This window comes from Tachypleus tridentatus, chromosome 5, assembly GCF_004210375.1.
Source record: "Tachypleus tridentatus isolate NWPU-2018 chromosome 5, ASM421037v1, whole genome shotgun sequence".
NCBI classification, from domain to species: domain Eukaryota; kingdom Metazoa; phylum Arthropoda; class Merostomata; order Xiphosura; family Limulidae; genus Tachypleus; species Tachypleus tridentatus.
In genome coordinates this window covers 16,547,146-16,567,569 of record NC_134829.1, presented here as the reverse complement: position 1 = coordinate 16,567,569, position 20,424 = coordinate 16,547,146, and the positions used below count along the sequence as shown (strand labels likewise).

At 33.9% G+C, this 20,424-nt stretch overlaps 1 protein-coding gene across 8 annotated transcripts in view; it reads left to right on the top strand.

The window, feature by feature from the left end:
* Positions 1-426: 426 nt before the first annotated feature.
* The window catches only part of LOC143250603 (inosine-5'-monophosphate dehydrogenase 2-like), a 55,512-nt gene continuing 35,514 nt past the window's right edge, over positions 427-20,424 (top strand). For 7 of the 8 annotated variants that reach the window (XM_076501418.1, XM_076501417.1, XM_076501416.1 and 4 more), the window contains exons 1-5: positions 427-569; positions 5,564-5,612; positions 8,656-8,757; positions 16,848-16,922; positions 19,471-19,677. In XM_076501418.1, coding sequence (XP_076357533.1) covers positions 469-569; positions 5,564-5,612; positions 8,656-8,757; positions 16,848-16,922; positions 19,471-19,677 — 534 coding nt within the window. In that variant the 5' untranslated portion in view covers positions 427-468. Of the gene's footprint in view, positions 570-5,563; positions 5,613-8,655; positions 8,758-16,847; positions 17,031-19,470; positions 19,678-20,424 lie in introns of those variants that run through there. The other variant, XM_076501421.1, reaches the window with a different exon arrangement.

Genomic DNA, 20,424 nt, shown 5'->3' with positions numbered 1-20,424 from the left:
AAATATAGAAAAGTAAAAAGATGTGAAAGCAAACAAACTTATTTTGATAGAATACTGTATGGTGACACCTTCAAATGTGGAATAACATCCCTAAAAAACATTTATATTTTGGCTGTCGTCTGTAGCGAAAGCTCTTTATCGTACAGACCTTATTCTCTGCTTTTGTGTACAGTTATAAGCTGACGATTAAATTAACGTTAGATAATTAGAAACAACTTAAGCAAGGATGTAAATGATAATAAAAACAAAAACTAAAACGAGTTGTTGCAACGTAACAAAACACTTTTAAAAATCATTTGATACTAGCGCTACCTAGTTGATGCTATTTTATTGGACGAGAGAGCGATTCACATGATTGATCACAATCAAAGAACAGCTTTAAACGAGCTTAATATAAGAAGGAAAGTTGTATAAAGTGAAATAGCGTGAGTAGATGTGTAGTAGAAGGTGGTGACTATTGAATTACTTATGGCTGATAATAAGCTGTGTGACGTGGGACGTCTAAGGGTCAGTTCTGACGGGCTTTCAGGAGAGGAACTCTTCAGAACTGGAGATGGCCTTACCTTTAAGTAAGAAAGATATTCAGAGTTGTTTCTATGGTACTTGTATTTAAGTTATACATCTGTGTTAATTCAAGTGGTAATTCTTACTTTTATGTTGAATTTACATGACTATATTATAAACCAGTCTTATTAACATTATACAGTGTGCGAGTCATTTGAATTTAACAAAATTTGTTTTTACAACTACGGTTTTACGTCAATTGATTTAAGACTACACACGGAGATAATTTAGTAACTGTTTCAGTTAATGCAACAGTTTTTGTACGATTCGTTGTTAAACATAATATAGTCTCAAGAAAACGACCACATCTATCAAATAACAGGAGATTTTGGGTCCACAAAAAAACAACAACTTACATTGTATAAATAAAAAAAGAAAAAAATGTTTTTATAAGCTGTGAACAGATTGAATTTCCAACACAGAAAATCGTGATTTAATATGTTGAGAACAAACTAGATATTTATAACATAAAACAAAATCATGATTTAATACGTCGTGAACAAAATGGATCTCTAACACAGAACAAAATCACGAGGTAATATGTTGTGAACATACTGGATCTCTAACACATTCAAATACCAAGCACGTAATTAGCATTATATATTATTGATCAGACTGTTTCATACATAATAAATTTGCAATGTTTCTGTTTATAAATGGATAAGAACTGCCTGTTTATTGTTTTATAGGTAGCAAATACGGTTTAGACATTGTCGAGCTTGCTGTTCGCTTAGTAATAAATTAGAAATATTCCTGTTTAGAGTTTAATAATAACTAATCCGCTAATTGGATTCTACGTTTCAAAGAGCGGTTTAAATATTGTTGAGTTGGTTGTTCGGTCACTGATGATATTGGAATGTTCTTGTTTAGAAACAGAAATAGTAAACATTAGACTGCTGGTTGAAAGAATACTTTAGGTAATGTTGAACAGGCTGTTTCATCCAAGCTGAGTTATTAATGTCTCTATCTAGATATGAATAAGAACTAATTTGTTGCATTGGATGGTATCTCTCAGATAATCAAAATAGCAGATAAGTTAGACTTGTTAATAACAGGAGATTCTCTAAGCCTTCGGATTTGGCGTGTATTTATATTACCCATTGAACTACAATGTGAGAGTCAAGACACGACTTTGCTCAACTAATAAAATATTTAATGACGCTCTCGCAATTGAAAAACAATACAATAATAAAAAAGAACAATTGATCAATGGGTGTGTGAAATAGATCCGAGCTGAGGAAGAATTTATTGAATGAACTATTTTCAGTATCACCCAGCCCTGCAGCTTAACTGTAGTCTGAATTAAGAATAAATGTGAAGCGACAAAACACAACTACTCAAATCAAGATAAATCTGATACACGTTTAAACAAAGGCTCAAATGTTACATCAGCGTTAAACGAATTTGCGAAGTTTAAAGCTTCTTCAAAATGTACTATTCACTCAGTAACGTGAACGTTAAAGTACAAATAAAATACATCTAATTCACTTAAACATTTTAACTGAAAGTAAGTTAACATTCAAAGAAAGTGGAATCAAGCTCACTTACAGCAAAATAAACGACCTTTTGAAATATTAAGGGTTCCAAGACTAAAACGGAAGTTCAAATAAGATAACGGAAATCCAAAAGATATTCTTAGGTTTATGATGGTTGCTTACAGAAAACCCAACAAACAAAGAACTGAACCTACCAGTTATACAAGATTTACAGAAATCTTATACACAAAATCTTTCTCGAACTCAAACATTGTCCCAGATACACTAATAAGTTTTCAAGTTTTTGATACAAAAACTAACGGAATAATAATATTTACTTTTAGAGATGGGTGAGAACTGGTTTGTTCCTTAACTACTTATTTTATACAACAGTTCATTTGTTTATTGAATTTCGCGTAAAGCGACACCAGGGTTAGTCGTGTTAGCCGTCCCTAATTCATATAGACCAGACTCACTAGAGGGAAGGCAATACTGCCTACCGCTAACTCTTGAACTACTCTTTACCAACGAAAAGTAGGAATATCGGTTCCATACAATGCCCTTAGGGCAAGGGTTCCCAACCGGTGGGCCGCGACCTCCCAGGGGTCGCAAAGCCTTGGCAAGGGAGTCGCGTAGCCTTGTTAGAAGTAGCTTGGGATAACATTAATTTTATTTCATCAATTACATTTTCATGCTCTTACTTTTTTTTTTTTGTTTCGGTGCAAAGCAAAACGTGTGCTACGTTAGTTCAGTGTCATTAGGTGATATTATGGGTGTATGTATGCGTGCCTGTGTGAATGTGTATGTGTCTGCAACTGTATGTATGTGCGTACTAGTGAGTAGCGAGTATGTGAGTGCACGCGCATGTACGTATGCTTGTGTGTCTGTTTAGCTGTGATTAAGTGTGTGTGTGCTCGCTGTCGACACGTGAGTCACATGTCCGTTGCTGATTGATGGATGACGAATCGCGCGACTGGCCACGCTCCCTTCCCTCCCAATACTTACTCCATCATTACTCTACCTGCATCCCCCACAAGTAGTCAGTGAAAGATCTACAGTTGCCAAAGCGTTCATTATTCAACATTTTTATTTTATTTTAACAAGGAGATAAGTAAGCAGTAGAGGTGAGTTGTGTCCATGGCTAAACGGCGCAGATACTCCGAATGCTACCTCAACATTGGCTTCACCACTGTGCTCGCCAACGACGGCATCAAGAAACCACAGTGTGTTTTGTGCCATGCTGTCCGGAGTGCAGAGTCAATGAAACCATCAAAACTCAAGCGTCATCTCGAGACGAAACATTCAGAACACGCAAAGAAGGGTTTGGATTTCTTCAAACGGCATGAAAGGTGTCTTAAAAGCCAAAGAATTGATAGAAGTGGGTCGTTTCAGCAGCAGAGTGCAGCCGTAGTGGAAGCTTCATATGAGATTGCATTCGAAGTTGCTAAACAAAAAAAGCCTCAAACGATTGGAGAAACACTTCTTAAACCCTGCATGATGAAAGCAGTAAATCTTATTCTTGGAGAAGCCAGTGCAAAGAAGATGCAGCAAGTAAACCTGTCAAATAATACCATACAGAGGCGCATTTCTAAAATGTCTATGAATGTGAAGGAACAGGTTTTGACTGAAATCAAGGGTTCCCCTTTGTTCTCCTTTCAGCTCGACGAGTCAACAGATGTAAGTTCATGTTCTCAGTTGCTTGTCTTCGTGAGATATATTAATTCAGGTGACATCAAAGACAAATTCTTATTCTGCAGTGCACTTGAAACCACAACAAAAGCTGATGATGTCATGGAAAAAGTTTCAACTTTTTTCAAGACAAAGATCTTTAATGGGAAAACGTGTGTGGGGTTTGTACAGATGGGGCACCGGCTATGTGGGAATCGAAATCAGGATTCCAGTCGAGAGTGAAGAAGCTAGCACCTCAAGCAAAGGGCATCCACTGCATGATTCACCGATATGCTTTCGCCAGTAAGACTCTCCCTGCCTCTCTGCAGGAAGTGCTTGAATCTGTAATCAAAATTGTAAATTATGTGAAGACTTAAGCACTCAACACTCGCCTATTCAAAGAACTATGCAAAGACATGAATGCTGACCACGAAGTCCTTCTCTTCTACACAGCAGTACGTTGGTTGTCGAAAGGAAACGTTATTAATCGTGTCTTTGAAATGAAAGATGAAATAAAGCTATTCTTGGAGACTCAAGAAAGGAAAAATCTTGTAGCTCACTTCGAAGATGAAGCATGGAATAAAAGGGTTGCGTACCTAGCCGACATTTTTGACCAGCTGAACAAGCTCAATTTGAAGCTTCAAGGAAGGGAAACACATGTTCTCCTTTTTCAAGATAGTCTTCGGGTCTTTGTTTCCAAACTGCAGAACTGGTATCGGAAAACTAATCTTGGAAACATCGCTATGTTTGAAAAACTTTGTGGAGTGACGGATGAGTCTCAGATCTAACTGGATCAGTTCCTCAAGGATGAGATTACCGAACATCTTCAGTCTCTAAAAAAGGAAGTCGAGCGTTACTTCCCTGAGCTATCACAGGAACAGGAGGCCCTGGTAAGGAACCAATTTTGTACTGAACTTGATGTATCCAGCATCCCAGATGATATCCAAGATGAATTTCTGGATCTAAGGAACGACTCTTCAGCTCGTGATCTCTTCAAGGTGAAATCCGTGACTCAGTTCTGGTGCGCTATGTATCAGTCATACTCCAAAGTCAGCATGATATCTTTACGTGTCCTTGTTCCATTTGCTTCTACCTACTTGTGTGAGGCAGGATTTTCCACTCTTGTCAATATAAAAACAAAGAATAGGAACAGATTGGATGTTGGAGATGACATGAGACTGGCTTTAACAAACGCTCGGCCACGAATTTCAAAGCTTGCTGCTGAAATGCAACATCAGGAATCTCACTAGCTGGGTTGGATAGCTGTTCAAACCTATGTTAATATTATTTTAAGAAATATATGTTCTTTTTGTGAATTCAGGTTGGATTAATGTGATTTAATTTGCTAATAAATAATTACAGAATTTTTAAATATTTTTTTAGATGTTTCTTTCCCTCTCCTTCACAGAAAATAAAAGAAAAATTAAGCTGCTGATAGCAAGGCCTAAGTAGGGGGTCACATGGGTTTCAAACTTTTAGGTAAGGGGTCGCGAGTGCCAAAAGGTTGGGAACCCCTGCCTTAGGGCAATGGATGAGTACGTTCAGTAATGGAAGCTCTTGTTCCATAAATTGTGATACGAGTGCTTTGGCATGTTGTTAAGGTGGTCACTTCTTTGTTTCTTATCGAACGAATGAGGCATATTTCTGCTTAGAATTCAATAAAAAATAACCTGTTTCTGTTGTTTAATTTAAAACTTCAGATTAGACATACATTTTAAAATCAAACCTTTAACAGAAAACCTATTATCAAAAAATGTGAGAAAAACATTTCACATAAAATGTATCATATAAATGATTTTAAGGTGTAAAGTTTATGATAATATATGATTAATTTTTGCAATTTTAAATTATTTCAGTGATTTTCTTATTCTTCCTGGATACATTGACTTTACCACAGATGACGTGGTAAGTAAAGTTACTTCTCAATTAAACTAAAAAAGGTGCTAACAGATGTGAAAACAGCGTAAACCAACTGTTTTAACTACCTTGCTATATATACAGGTGAATATAGATTATGCTTCAATACGAAAATTAGTGTTTTACGGATGATTGAGTACGTTACATTAAAAAATATTTTGGATATTAAAATAAGCATGTCACGTGACAACCAAAGTTGATATGAAACCGTAGTGGAACGGGATGTATCAGAACTACATTTTAACAATGATTCCCATTTCATAGGTGAAGAGATAAAAGTAAAGAGTAATAGCTTTTTTTTAAGTTACGTAATAACTCTTTCAGATAAAAATGATAAATACACTCATATTTCAAAGATACGTTTAGAGCAGGACTTTTACAACTTCGAAGACAACGACAACCGTTGTACATAATTCCTATGATAAACAAAGTAGACTCGGCATGCCCAGGTGGTTACGCCACTCGACTCATAGTCCCCGACGGTCGCGGGTTCGAATCCCCGTCACACCAAACATGTTTGCCCTTTCAGCCGTGGGGGCGTTATAATGTGATGGTCATTCTCACTATTCGCTGGTAAAAGAGTAGCCCAAGAGTTGGCGGTGGGTGGTGATGACTAGCTGCCTTTCCTCTCTTGTTTTACACTGCTAAATTAGGGACGGCTAGCACAGATAGCCCTCGAGTGGCTGTGCGTGAAATTCAAAACAAACTAAACAAAGTAATATGGATTAGCTTGTATCCCAGGACCATTTACAAAGAGACTTGCAACAATTCGTACTCCAGTCATGGTGTGCAAAATGCGGCATTTTTTTAACAAGCGAGAATTCACAAACACATAGGTCAGTGGCAAAAGCCATTCACGTTTCACAAGCAACATTATGCATCGTTATGAAAAAGGATCTCGGTCTGGAAAAGTGACATAAGTTATAAGTACACAAGCTGCTTCCACGACATATCAGTTCAGCCGACACATATCTCAAGCAGCTGAAGAATGAAATGGGTACATTCATAGTATTCCGTAAGAAGACATACCTGTCAACTTGATGGATCTTGTACTTATAGATTTCTTTGGGATCAGACTATTGAAACGGATGGTTGGAAACTATAGTCTTCGTACTCACAATGAATTAAGAAAGCATTCGTGGAGGAATGTTGAGCTGTGGACACGACTGAGAATTTTGTAATGGAAGTTATGCCGCAGGTCTATTTTCAAGATGCATGGTTGTAAGATAGATGTTGGCGTGACATGGCAACATGGAATGTAATGATCTAGTAAAACTGCAAAATAGTTTTATTATAACGTAATCAATCGTTTTAACTGTAAATATTGTTGCACTTACATGTTTTGTAGCATTTTTACATGTGAGATGAGACTTTTGCTTAGAAATTGATTTGATAATAAGAACTTGAAATATTTCTGAACTTATAGCTGAACTTATAGACTTGTGTTGTAAATACTCAGGTTTACAGTCTAAATTTAAAGTTTTTTTTAAACATGCAAGATAAAATGTGCCATAATAGGGAAAATTCAGGATTTCTTTTAAAATGTTACCTCATAGAGATAAGAAATTTAAACTTGAATACTATTTAAATATGGATAATTAGCTAAGATTTTATTTTGTTCTGATTGGTATAACATAAACAATTAGTAGTTTAATAAAATTTCGAATAAAAATCACTAAAGCTTTGAGTCTTGCGTAATAAAAAATACCCGGATGGATAGGGTTAAAATTTTATTATATTCGATCATCTCTTCTGTTCGAGTTTGTAACGTCTCTTGTATATTAATCTCAAAAGTGTCGTGTTAACTTGTAATTTTTTCCGCTGTAACTAAGACTTATGTTGTATTATTACCTTTGCAGTTTAAAGATTTTTTTACTGTAGTTGAAATGATCTACAATTAAAATTGGGAGAGTTTTTTAAATAGAAGTTGAGATTTAGTTTTAATTTGAACAATTTAGTTTTCTTGAAACACTGTCTAAGATTTGGCTTCACTTGAAATGACGTCTAGTTTAAATTGACAATAATTTTTCACTCACAAGTTGGGATTTTTGTTGTACATACAAATAATTACTCTTTAGTCTGTTTTGAATTTGGTGCAAAGCTACACGAGGGCTATCTGCGCTAGCCATTCCTAATTTAGTAATGTAAGACTAGAAGGAAGACAGCTAGTCAGCACCACCCACCGCCAACTCTTGGACTATTCTTTTACTAACGAATAGTGGGATTGGCCGTCATATTATAACGCCCTCACTGCTTAAAGGGCGAGCATGTTTGGTGTGACGGGGAGTTACTGTTTAATATGGGTTCGTTTGGTTCTAGCTTAAGCATAAAGATACACAATAAGTTATCTCTGACTTGCCCTTCTCGGGTTTCTGGCATTATAATTCCGTAGACATGACGCTGTGCTGCTGAGAACATTTAATTTTCGAATGTTTCTTTAATTTAAATATGAATGTTTTTGCAGTTCTCGGATAGACTTAGAAATTAAATCTTACATGTTTATATTTTTGCTCTAATTCCAGTAATCTACTCTATAAACTTACATTTTTCTCGTGTACACAGATAATTTTATTTTTCAGAATATGTGAGAGTGCGGTATTATGTTTTATCAATAATTTTCTCAATTTATATTTAAATAACATGTCTTAAATAGTAATTATTAATGTCTCTATAGTTCTTTTAGTGTACTTTATTGAAAATGCTCCCAGTAGCTTAGCGGTATGTCTGCAGACGTGCAACACTGAAAACCAGGTTTCGATAGCCGTAGTGGGCAGAGCACCGATAGCCCATTGTGCAGCTTTGTGCTTAATTCAAGAATAATAACTTTATGGAAACTGAATTTTTTTTATAAAAATATTTATTTTACAATTTTGATTAAAATTCTTCAAACTGTTTTGTACTTACGTAAAAATTAAAATAAAACATTTGTTCACTAGAAAATATTGTTTGCCACGTAAACGAAATTTTATAATTTCAACACTGATTTATGCTCGTCTTTACTTAGTATATTTAATCCAATGTTTTTTCATAGGATATCACCACCCTTTTGACCAGGAAACTTGCACTGACAGCTCCTCTGGTATCCTCCCCGATGGACACAGTGACCGAGTCTGACATGGCTATAGCAATGGCTGTAAGTTAGCACAGAATATGACATTCATAAAACACAAAGTTAGTCGTTTGAACGCAGTTAACTGTTATCGTATTTACTTCAACTATAGTAAAAGGTTTATATTGAAATAAAAATATTGACTTACTTCATATCTCATTAATTAAAAATAATAAAATAACAAAATTGATTATATTGTCCAGTTATGAGTAAAACATATACACTAAAGTTAAAAACAGTACGAGATCAAAAATATACAGCACTGATTTAACTACTCACTAAATAACTGTTTGGCTGACTCAGTAACAGCTCACTCATTAACACACTCGTATTTTTATATATTACATCAACGTTTCCCAAAGTGAGGGAGCGCACTCTTCACGGAAGGTGGAAACGTTCTCTTGTCCATCGTGCAAAAATTAATATTTTAATATATTTTGTTATTAATGAAAATAATAAGTAATTACCACAACACATATAGCATTTTAATGTGTATCGTGTGTTATATCTCTTAACTCACTCTTACACTTATTTAGAAAAGGGGAAAGTGGCTAGGCAAGACACCATATTAAATGGGTAGTGCCTAGATGACAGATGTTTGGGAAATCCTGTATTATACTATTTTCCCCCAGTTCTCCTAAAGACTTGAGATGCTTATTTGTTATGAAGTTATTTCACCTTTGAAAGAGCTACCATAAAACATTTTATCAAAAATAAGCCTGTTTGTTATCACATCCTTTTACTTTAATGTATGTATTAAATCTTATTTCGGTCCTTGTGTTCAAACATGCTTAGGTAAAGGTATTTTGCTTTTTTTTTATTTTAGTGTCATCTTTAAACAATTTCAGCCTTTATTGCATGTTGTTCATTCATATGAGAAGTGATAATTATGAAAATATGATATCATTTAAACATTTATTTTAGCATAAAAACTATTTTGTTTAAAAGTACCACAATACGTCGCTTCTCGTATTTCAAAGTGTCTAAACCTTGTGATGTAAAATGTACATGCAAATAGTTTCCGTTGAATAAATCTACATTAAGCTTATTTATAGATGGGCCTGGTATGGCCAAGCGTGTTAAGGCGTTCAAGTTGTAAGCCGAGGATTGCGAGTTCAAATCCCGGTCGCACCAAACATGCTCGCTCCTTTTAGCCGTGAGGGCGTTATAACGTGACGGTCACTCCCACTATTCGTTGGTAAAAAAGTAGTCCAAGATTGGGCGGAGGGTGGTGATGACTAGTTGCCTTCCTTCTAGTTTTACACTGCTAAATCAGGGACAGCTGGCGCAGATAGCCCTCGTGTAGCTTTGCGCGAAATTCAAAACAAACAATTATTTATAGCTCACGTATCAGTCATTATAGTAGAAACTGGTTTAACAGATTTAGTTGTTATAAAAGATATTTATCACATTGCCTATCGAGTGACCTACACTGAAGTCATGCTGAAGAAATGTTTTGTAAGTAGTGGAAATAGTGGAGCTAAAGGGAAAAGGTGCATATATAGGTTATGAAGTCTGCGAAGAGAGAAGAAACATCTACTAAAATTGGTGTAATTTACACTGACTCTCATAAAAAAATTTATCATTTCAGACGTTACGTGCTCAGCTCATCGTTGTTATATCGTGACAAATTTCCTCTGGTGAACAGAGCATTGAAATAAATTATCAATACGCTACATGATGAATCTGTTTCAACTATTGATAGACCACACCTTGACAAATCACAAAGGAAGGATAATTTTTTCTCGTATACAAACTAGAATCAACTTTCAAGAAAAATAAATAAAGTTAACATTACTATCGTTTTTACAACGCAATACGATATTAGAATGGAACTATTGCTTACGTGATACTGAAAAACTTTTTTTATTACGGGATATGCAACCCCAAATTTCGAGAAACTTTTATTCTCTGTGCATATAGATTTGCAATAGGGATCGCAATTTTCCCGTTTCGCCTTCGTTTCCTGTAACGGAAAATTTTATTTTTCTTCATTCTTAGGATGCAGATATGACGCCATAAAAACGATAAACGCGGATCCAATGTACTGGTGCCACGGGTAATTAATAATAATATTTCTACTTACTAAATAGTAGAACTGATCTTTCAAAACAATGACTTTTAGACTAAATAAGTAAATCTAGAAACAGCATTACGATTAGTTGAAACTTGCTGTGACAAAGAATGTGAAGGTTTTGGACCGAAAACAAACGTTATTTACTTTTATTATATAAGTAGAAACACGTGAACATTCTTGTTCTTATAAAAGTACAATTTACAGTTCCAAATCCTCTCACAAAGAACATGGTTTATATTTCTCAGTGTGATTGTAATGAGCAATACATTGAAGAAAAACAACGCTCCTCATAGGTAAAATTCAAGAAACACTAAAGAGATATTAAAAACTGTGTTTTAACAGATCGCTTGGAGCCTTTAACGTTAAGTTTGTGAAAAATGACCTCGTAATATGCTTTAAAATTAAAACAAATTATACACAGAAAAGAAAACAACAAACGAGGAAAAAAAAAACCCACCCACAAAGCAATGGACTACCAATGGTCCAACGGTAAACAACCACTCGTTGAACGCCACCTATGAAACATATTGAGCATACCGTTTGTTGTGGTATCGCCATAAAATTAAGAGTAATTTTCTTTTACGCTTTACACATCATCAACAATTATGTATTAATTTGAAATTTGAATATTTTTATTTATTTATTTAATACATAAATGTATTGTTAATATACTAAGGTATATGTTTGATATTAAATAGTTTTAAATAAATGAGTGTACAAAATATTTATTCTGTTATACACCTCGGATTTTGATTCAGCAATTAATGTAACGTTTAAATCCTCGACTGTTAACTTTGTTTTTGTCGTAATTCATTTTCAGAAATATAAAAGTGATTAAGAACTTTAATGTCTTCCAGTGGCACAGCGGTACGTTTGCAGATTCACGCCGCAAAAAAAAAAAAAAAAAAAGGTTTCGATACTTGTGGCTGACAAAGCACAGATAGCCCATTGTGTAGTTTTGTGCTTAATTTTAAACAAACGAACAAAAATAACTTTAATACCAGATGTCAGTTATATTTAGAATTTTCACTTAGATATCTGTTTCTGACAAGTTTTCCATAGATAAAATACATTGTTGCCCAGTGAAGACTCCGGAAAGGTGTGTTTTTCTTATAGCAAAGCCACATCGGGCTATCTGCTGAGCCCACCGAGGGGAATTGAACCCCTGATTTTAGCGTTGTAAATCCGTAGACATACCGCTGTACTAGAGGGGGGCATTACTCCGGAAAGAGAGACTAGAGTTCGTAATTAAAAAAAAAACTTGACGTACTAAATAGTCTGTTTGAATTTTTCCGTATTAATTAATCAATATTAAATTATCTTAAAATAGCATACATATGAAGAAAAATATTTCTTAAGACAGGTGTTTAAAGAAAAAGGAAACAAGTGTATCATTTACTTAATAAACTGTTCTCTAAACGTAATTGTTTGTTTGTTTTTGAATTTCGTGCAAAGCTACACGAGGGCTATCTGTGCTAGCCCTCCCTAATTTAGCAGTGTAAGATTAGAGGGAAGGAAGCTAGTCATCACCACCTACCGTCAACTCTTCAGCTACTCTTTTACCAACGAATAGTGGGATTAAACGTAACATTATAACGCCCCCATGGTTGAAAAGGCGAGCATGTTTGGTGCAACGGGGATGCAAACCCGCGATCCTCAGATTACGAGTCGCACGCCTTAACACACCCGGCCATGCCGGGCCCCTATAAAGATAAAATACTGTGAGTTTGTTTGAATTTTGCGCAAAGATACACGAGGGCTATTTGCACCTGCCATCCCTAATTTAGTAGCATAAGACCAGAAGGAAGGCAACTAGTCATCACCACCCACCGCCAATACTTGGGCTGCTCTTTTATCAACGAATAGTGGGATTAACCGTCACATCATAACTCCCTCAGAGCTGAAAGGAGAGCATATTTAATATAAAGGTGATTCGAACCCGCGCCCCTGAGATTATGAGTTTAGCGTCCAAACTACCTGGCCAATACATTACAGTTTAAGTTGTTTACTACTTCTTATTAATGTGTCTCTCTAGAAGTCTTTAGTACGTTACAGTTTAAGTTTACTACTTCTTATTAATGTCTCTATCTAGAAGTCTTTAGTACATTACAGTTTAAGTTTACTACTTCTTATTAATGTCTCTCTCTGGAAGTCTTTAGTACATTACTGTTTAAGATGTTTACTACTTCTTATTAATGTGTCTCTCTAGAAGTCTTTAGTACATTACAGTTTAAGTTTACTACTTCTTATTAATGTCTCTCTCTGGAAGTCTTTAGTACATTACAGTTTAAGTTGTTTACTACTTCTTATTAATGTCTCTATCTAGAAGTCTTTAGTACATTACTGTTTACAGTACAAGCATTTTCATACACTCTACATATGTTTCGACTTTTTTATGCATTATGAAAAAAAAAAAAACATTTCGTAAGAATTAAGATTTAAATATATCTCTAAAAATGATAAATTTACAAACAAATTTAACTGAAATAATTTTACACTATTTATTAAGAACATTTTCTTATGTTTCCTCACCATTATTTAACACTTTAAAGTTATTTTTATTTTAAGGTTTTTGAAAAAATAACATTTTCACCGTTTAACCATGTATTCAGTTTCATTGGTATGTTCAGCTAAAGGTGAGATATTTGTGTTATTATTGTCAACATTTCTTTTATGCTCATTTATTTTGTATTGTAAATTTCTTCTATTTCGTCTTGTATAAATATTTCCAGATTCACTGCTATTTTGTATATACGAACTTTGGTTTTTCATTAAATCAGTTTTATTTGTATTTATATTAACAATCTGACTAAACCTTGTTCATCGGCTTATACATCGTAAAAATATTTTCTTGTTTTCTGAAATGTTGCATTTTTTGACAAGATAAGCCATGTGTAAGTGATAATACAAGTACCTATTTTTAATTTTTTTTCAATGAATGATGTTAAATCAATATTTTTAGCCCCTTTTTTCATGTTTATCAATACTACAGTCCCCCGCTGGTACAGTCTTCGGATTTACAAAATCAAGGGCTCGATTCCCCTCGGTGTACTTAGCAGATCGCCCAATGTAGCTTTGCTATAAAACACACGCATAATACAACAATATATTGATCAGAAACCTCTTCCTTTTGCTTCATATTTGATACAAAATATACAAAAAAAATCAGTCTCACCGTATTTTACAGTTATACGATAAATCGTATTTTTACTGGCTAGTCTCATGGTCATATTCTTGTTGTTTATCATTAAACGTTGGTATTTTTCTACAAACTTTAATGTTATTCGAAATTTACACAAGTGTGTCTTAAGCTGAAAACGATTTATATTTGTCAAGGGATATGTATCACCAAAGGATTCTATTCACTTGACAAGTTGGTACAGTGACCTGTACCACAGATAGTACTGTATGTAGTCATATAACACAGTTTGAACGTTATTTACGAAATGGTTTCTTTATTGACAGTGTAATTTGTACTACCAGCTGGTTCTTTTGCAGTTTTGTAACATTGTTTGATAGTTACAAATTAAATACAAAATGATTCGCAGTTTGATATATAAGTATCAACAATTTGTCCTTTCTGAAATGCAACAAAAGTTACAACTTCAACATTGTAGGAGAATCTGATTTGTTGTTTACATAATAATACGTTTGTATTTATATGTATTTAAATAGAATTAAAATTGCTGGGTTATAACTATAGCTAAAAAGTACCCGTTACTGCTACAATGTTAGTAATATATCACGTTATATATCAGAAACAAAAGGTGTAAGACACGATGGCCTTGTAGTTTAACGTATAAAAAATATTTGATCATTTGTTTTAAGTCTTTGTAGTTTAACGTATAAAAAATATTTGATCATTTGTTTTAAGTCTTCTTGCTGCAGAACATAAATGTCACAATTAATATTAAATGAGGAGTGTCAACTATAGTCAATATTGTTCTGAGGTTTAAACTTAGGTTTCAAGTTACAACTTCCGATTGTACTTATGCGTGAGTGAGCGAGGGAAGCCAAAAAAAAAACAGTCAAGGACGTAACCTCGAAGACTTCGTACCTAATCACAACTACTGTGAGAATATGTACACCCTTGTTCAAATTAATTGAAACAAAACGGAAAATTACGATTTTTTCATTTTTTTTTGCGTTTTATTTCTGAGAATCATTACTCAAAATTAATGCATGATATGATCGCTTTTATTTTTCAGAAGATCATCAATCCGCTTTGGTATCGAGTCCACGAATTGACTGCAATCTTTACTGATTTTTGGATCGCGATTCCACAACTCAATTATAGCCTCAATTACCTTATCTTTCGTAGTACAGTCTTTTCCCCGAAGTCTTTCTTTACAAATTTCCCAAAGATTTTCAATAGGATTTAAGTCTGGAGAGTTTCCAGGCTAGTTCAGCATCTTTATTCGCATTGTAGACATAAAATTCTTCACAAGTTTCACAAGATGGAGCCATATCCATCTGGAAATCTCTTTTTCAATTCTGAAACGACTCTTCTCTGCAAAACTTCGATGTACTATGGTCCTCGCATCATACCTTTTACGATATGTAAGCCTCCGACGCCATAGTAGCTGAAAAAGCCCCAAAACATCTTCTTCAAAGGATGTTTTACGAATAGATTGATGTGAGATTCTCAAAGTTTCTCGCCTGGAGATCTGCGAACATGCAGATTTCTTTGACCCTGTACAAAGAAATGAGTCTTGTCACTGAATAACACTTCTTCCATTATTCTTGCGTTAGTTCTTGTATTTCAGACCCCATTGATACCGTTTTTTCTTCATTGAGTTGGTAAGAAGTTGTTTTTTGACTGGTCTCCTTGCCCTTCTAACGCCATTTCGAATGACGTAATATTCCTCAAAATTTTGTGATATATCTCAAAAATAGATCTACCGTACTGCAAAACACAGCTAGTGACACCGTCTGTATGAAAAATGACTATTAAAGGAAATCAGCGAGTCCAGCGAGCCTACACCGGCCGCCATGCTGAAAATATTGTAAAATGACCATTTGTTTCAATTAATTTGCACAAGGGTGTATGTTGTATTTACGTCAAAGCTATCTGCTGCCATCATTAATTATGAATAACTATCTGGCAATCAGTCTGCACATCCTACCGTCCAGTATTCATGCTAAAGGATTGAGTGTCATCTTTATAATGCACCCACAGCTCAAAGCGGAGAAAATATTTTGTGATATTGCATAAATTCAAGATCCCAGCTCCAAAATTATGGTTTCAAAATAAGGCTAACTGTACGACTTTACTTACATCGTTTTTCATCATGCTATTGCAAAAAATAAAATAAAAAAATGCTATGACTTTAATTAATGAAAATACAACAAATATTTTTATTGGCAGTTGTGCTTTTGGAATTTCGCACAAAGCTACTCGAGGGCTATCTGTGTTAGCCGTCCCTAATTTAGCAGTGTAAGACTAGAGGGAAGGCAGTTAGTCATCACCACCCACCGCCAAGTCTTGGGCTACTCTTTTACCAACGAATAGTGGGATTGACCGTTACATTATAACGCCCCCACGGCTGGGAGGGCAAGCATGTTTAGCGCGACGCGGGCGCGAACCCGCGACCCTCGAATTACGAGTCACACGCCTTACGCGCTCGGCCATGCCAGACCGGCAGATGTGTAACTGTGTATAACCCTGTGTATCTAGGGTAGATATGCCGGTTTTACAATAAGATAATAAAAGTACAAGGAGCTGCTTTTAGCAGCTTCTATGCACCCATTCTAAAAAGGTCTGAGGATAAGCCTCCCAGAAAATTAATATGATAATATAATTTACAATTGCTCTATGGTTCGAATATATAAAAGTAGAGTGCTAAAGCATCTCTAGTTTTGACATAACTGTTTTGGAAGTAACGTTATTTATAGTTGGTTTTTTTTTGCAAATTTTTCATTTCATTTTTGTACTTTCTTAGAAACAAGTTTGAATATAATTCTTGTTTGTATATATTTTTTTCCAGTTTTATGTTAAGACAAGAGGAAAAAAAATAATTGTCTTTATTTTGTTTAGTTATGTGGAGGAGTTGGTTTCATTCATCATAACTGCAGTTTTGACTTTCAAACTGCTGAAGTACACAAGGTAAAAGTAAGTGTCATGAAGAGCAGTTGGAGACAAGGTTAACATTTAATTAATGTATTTAATAATTCTTCTGAAACCTTTAAAGTTTAAAGCTCTATATTTCAAGTGGTTATGGTATGGATATTTTTGTTTTCAGCTGATATACAAAAACAGAGGACGTTATATTAAAATGATTTTTAAACCTCACCATGTCTTTGAACTTCACGTTTTCTGTGGTGTTTGTAAGTCATGCATTTTGGCAAGAACCTAGATGCTGTATAATTTATATTGAAAAATGCTCTGTAGTAAGGCTGACGTTTTCAAAACATACTTCTCCTTCCCATGATTTGAGTGTATGATTATTTTATATTGAAAATACCCATAAGAAAAGCAGTACATTTTTTATGATATTACATTACTTATGGAATGCCAAACAATGAAAAAAAATGTTTTTATACTGTAATTTTATATTGATCAATGGCATATTTAATGCTGATGCACTTGGGAAAATGTATTGACAAATTTATCATATTGTGGGCTCCAAAAGTAATGAAAACAACCTATAAATTTCAATACCTATAGCTGATCAATATGAAGGGGTCCTCAAAGAAAATTGCATCAGATAGTTTGAAGTGTTAGAAATGCCTTTGATATTGGTCATGGTTGTTGTATGACTTGGAGATTTGCATGTTAAAATAATTTTAATATACATAATGTACTCATCTTTTTGTATTTGATTTAATTGGACTGACCAGAACTAAGGTTGCAGAAATTGATCATTTTTTAGGTAATGTTATCTAGTAAGAGTTAATATTCTGATTTTAAGCAAAGTAAAACTTGGATCCATGAAGTTAATATTTTCTATTATAATCCACAAAATGAGGATCATGTTATAAACCATAAACGTACTTCCTGTTGGAATCGGTGACATCTTAAGTTTTGCTAAAATTCATTTTCAAAAATGGTTCTTGCTAGAGAAACATGCTTTCTTCTGAAAGCCATGAAACCCATGTATTTTCTTTATAATTCATGAAATTTCTGCTTTCTTTTGAAGTGCATAAGATCTTTACTTTTGTTTAGATCTACAAACTTTGTGCACCTCTGGAATATATAAAATTCACGTGTTGTTAGAACCACGAAACATATCTTTTCTGTTATAAGTTAAGAAATATATTTGTTGTTAAAAACAATGAAGCATATGTTTCCTGATGGAATCCATTTTTTTGTCTGTTGTACTCAATAAAACACATTTGTTCCATTTATATCTATAAAATCTGTGTTTTCTGTAACCTGTATTTCCTCTTATTGCCCACAGAATTTGTATTTTCTTCATGAAGTTTTCAATCCTTTTTGTATTTATATTGTTAAAGAATCAATTTCACTGTGTAGGCTTTATGCAAAGGTTTAAAACATGACAGTTTATCCCTCCCCCTTATTCAGTAAGTTGTGACTTTCTTTACATCGTGACATTGCTGTTTACTAAGGGGTTTTTGACTGTGATTAATAACTGACTCAAACTTATTGAGAGATAAAACTTGGTTAAAATAAATCACACATTGAATGCATGACAGTTTTGTAAGCCCATTACAGAAATTTCTTGTTGTTTTGTAATTTCCTATAAATTGAAAACAAGTAAGTTTCTAATTACATGATAATTCATTTTTTAAATTCATAACACAGCTTCCCAGTGTCTTATCTAAGAACAGTCATGGTATATTTTTTATGTTTGAAAATACAGAAATGTTTGGATTAATAAATAGTCATTTAATTCTTTCAGTCCAATAATGACATCAAATGACTATCAAAGAAAATTGTAATGGATAATTTCAAAATAAATTAATGGTTATTAATGCTGCCAAACATCATATAAATTTACAAATTTGTTAAAAGAAAGCTTTACAAACTAGTAATATGACAGGCTTCTACCAAAAACAATTTTGATTATTAACTCTATGATTTTTGATATTTCAACTCATGAAAACATGAGTTTAAACTCTGGAAACGTCATACATACTGACTGTGGGTGTGAACTCTTGAAATATGTTGCACATAATATGGGTAAACTCTTGAAACATGTCACACAAAATGGATAAGAATTTTAAACTTTTGAAATGTGTCACCCTCAATTAATATAGATTTAAATATTTGAAACATGTCGCACATAAAGAAAGCAATTTTACACACTTTAAACATGCCATACATTTGAATACATATTTTAACATTTGAAATGTGTAAAACAGTGTAAAAATGAATGCAGATATCAACTCTTAAAATGTAACAAGTGATGCATATAAATACTTTCTGCCTTTAAGGGGCCCCCAGTGCCACAGTGGTATATCTGTGGAATCGCAACGATAGGAACTTGGTTTCAATACCTGTAGTGAGCACAGCACAGATAGCTAATAGTATAGCTTTGTGCATAATTGTAACAAACCATTATTAAATACTTGCATGCAATACACACAACTGCACAGTCTGATTTTGTCAGTATTTATATTAGGTAAAATTAATTATTTTTAAACTTACAATTGGCTACTATTGTGAAGTAAGTTTCTGCACTAACTTATATTTTCAGAAGTACAAGCATGGATTTATTCGAGATCCTGTGACTCTAAGCTCAAATGACAAAGTGAGAGATGTATTTGAAGTAAGAAAAAAATATGGATTTTGTGGAATCCCAGTCACTGAAAATGGGAAGATTGGTGGAAAATTGGTTGGTATGGTAACATCACGTGATATCGACTTCATGGAGGAAGATATGCTGGACTTACCTCTTTATAAGGTATTAACTAGTTACTTCTACAAATCTGTAACTTTGAGCTGGAAAGATTGGTGGGAAACCACTTAATAGAGTAAGATCCCATTTCACAAACTTTATGAAGAAAGATACACAAGGCCTATTTTTGGTAAAATGATAACTTACATAAATCTATAACTTTGCTATTAAACACAAACAAGTAATGGTAACAACTACTACATTTATAAAATAAATAAGATCTATCTATATTAACAATGAAACTATCATTTAGTTTATTACAAAATTCTCTGAAGGAACATGTTCTAACTTCATGTTTCTAGGATACTAAATGTATCTTTTGTAGTTTACTGTTAAATTTGAGAGTATCATATTTGTTAATTTATTATTGTTAAAGGATATTGATAACATTTCTAACACTATTCTTAAGAGCCCATATTGCAAAAAAACTGACCTAAATTTAGGGAAAAAAAACCATCAGATCTGAAAAACGAATTGATGGCATCAGGCTATGTAACCACAATCCAATAATACAGTGTTAAAAGAATCGTTCTTCTGATTGAGAATATATACTTATAAGTGAAATCTAAAATGCTTTATCAGAAACATAAACTTAAAAAGGAACCTTCTTTGCCTGTGGCATTTGTAAATGCTGCTTTCCTTCAGATTCATACTTCAATAAACTGGATCACCTTAACTGGAAGCAAAGAAATGATGCTGAATGTAGAGAAACAAAAGAGTAATGAGAAGGACAAGTGTCCTGAGAGGTCAAAA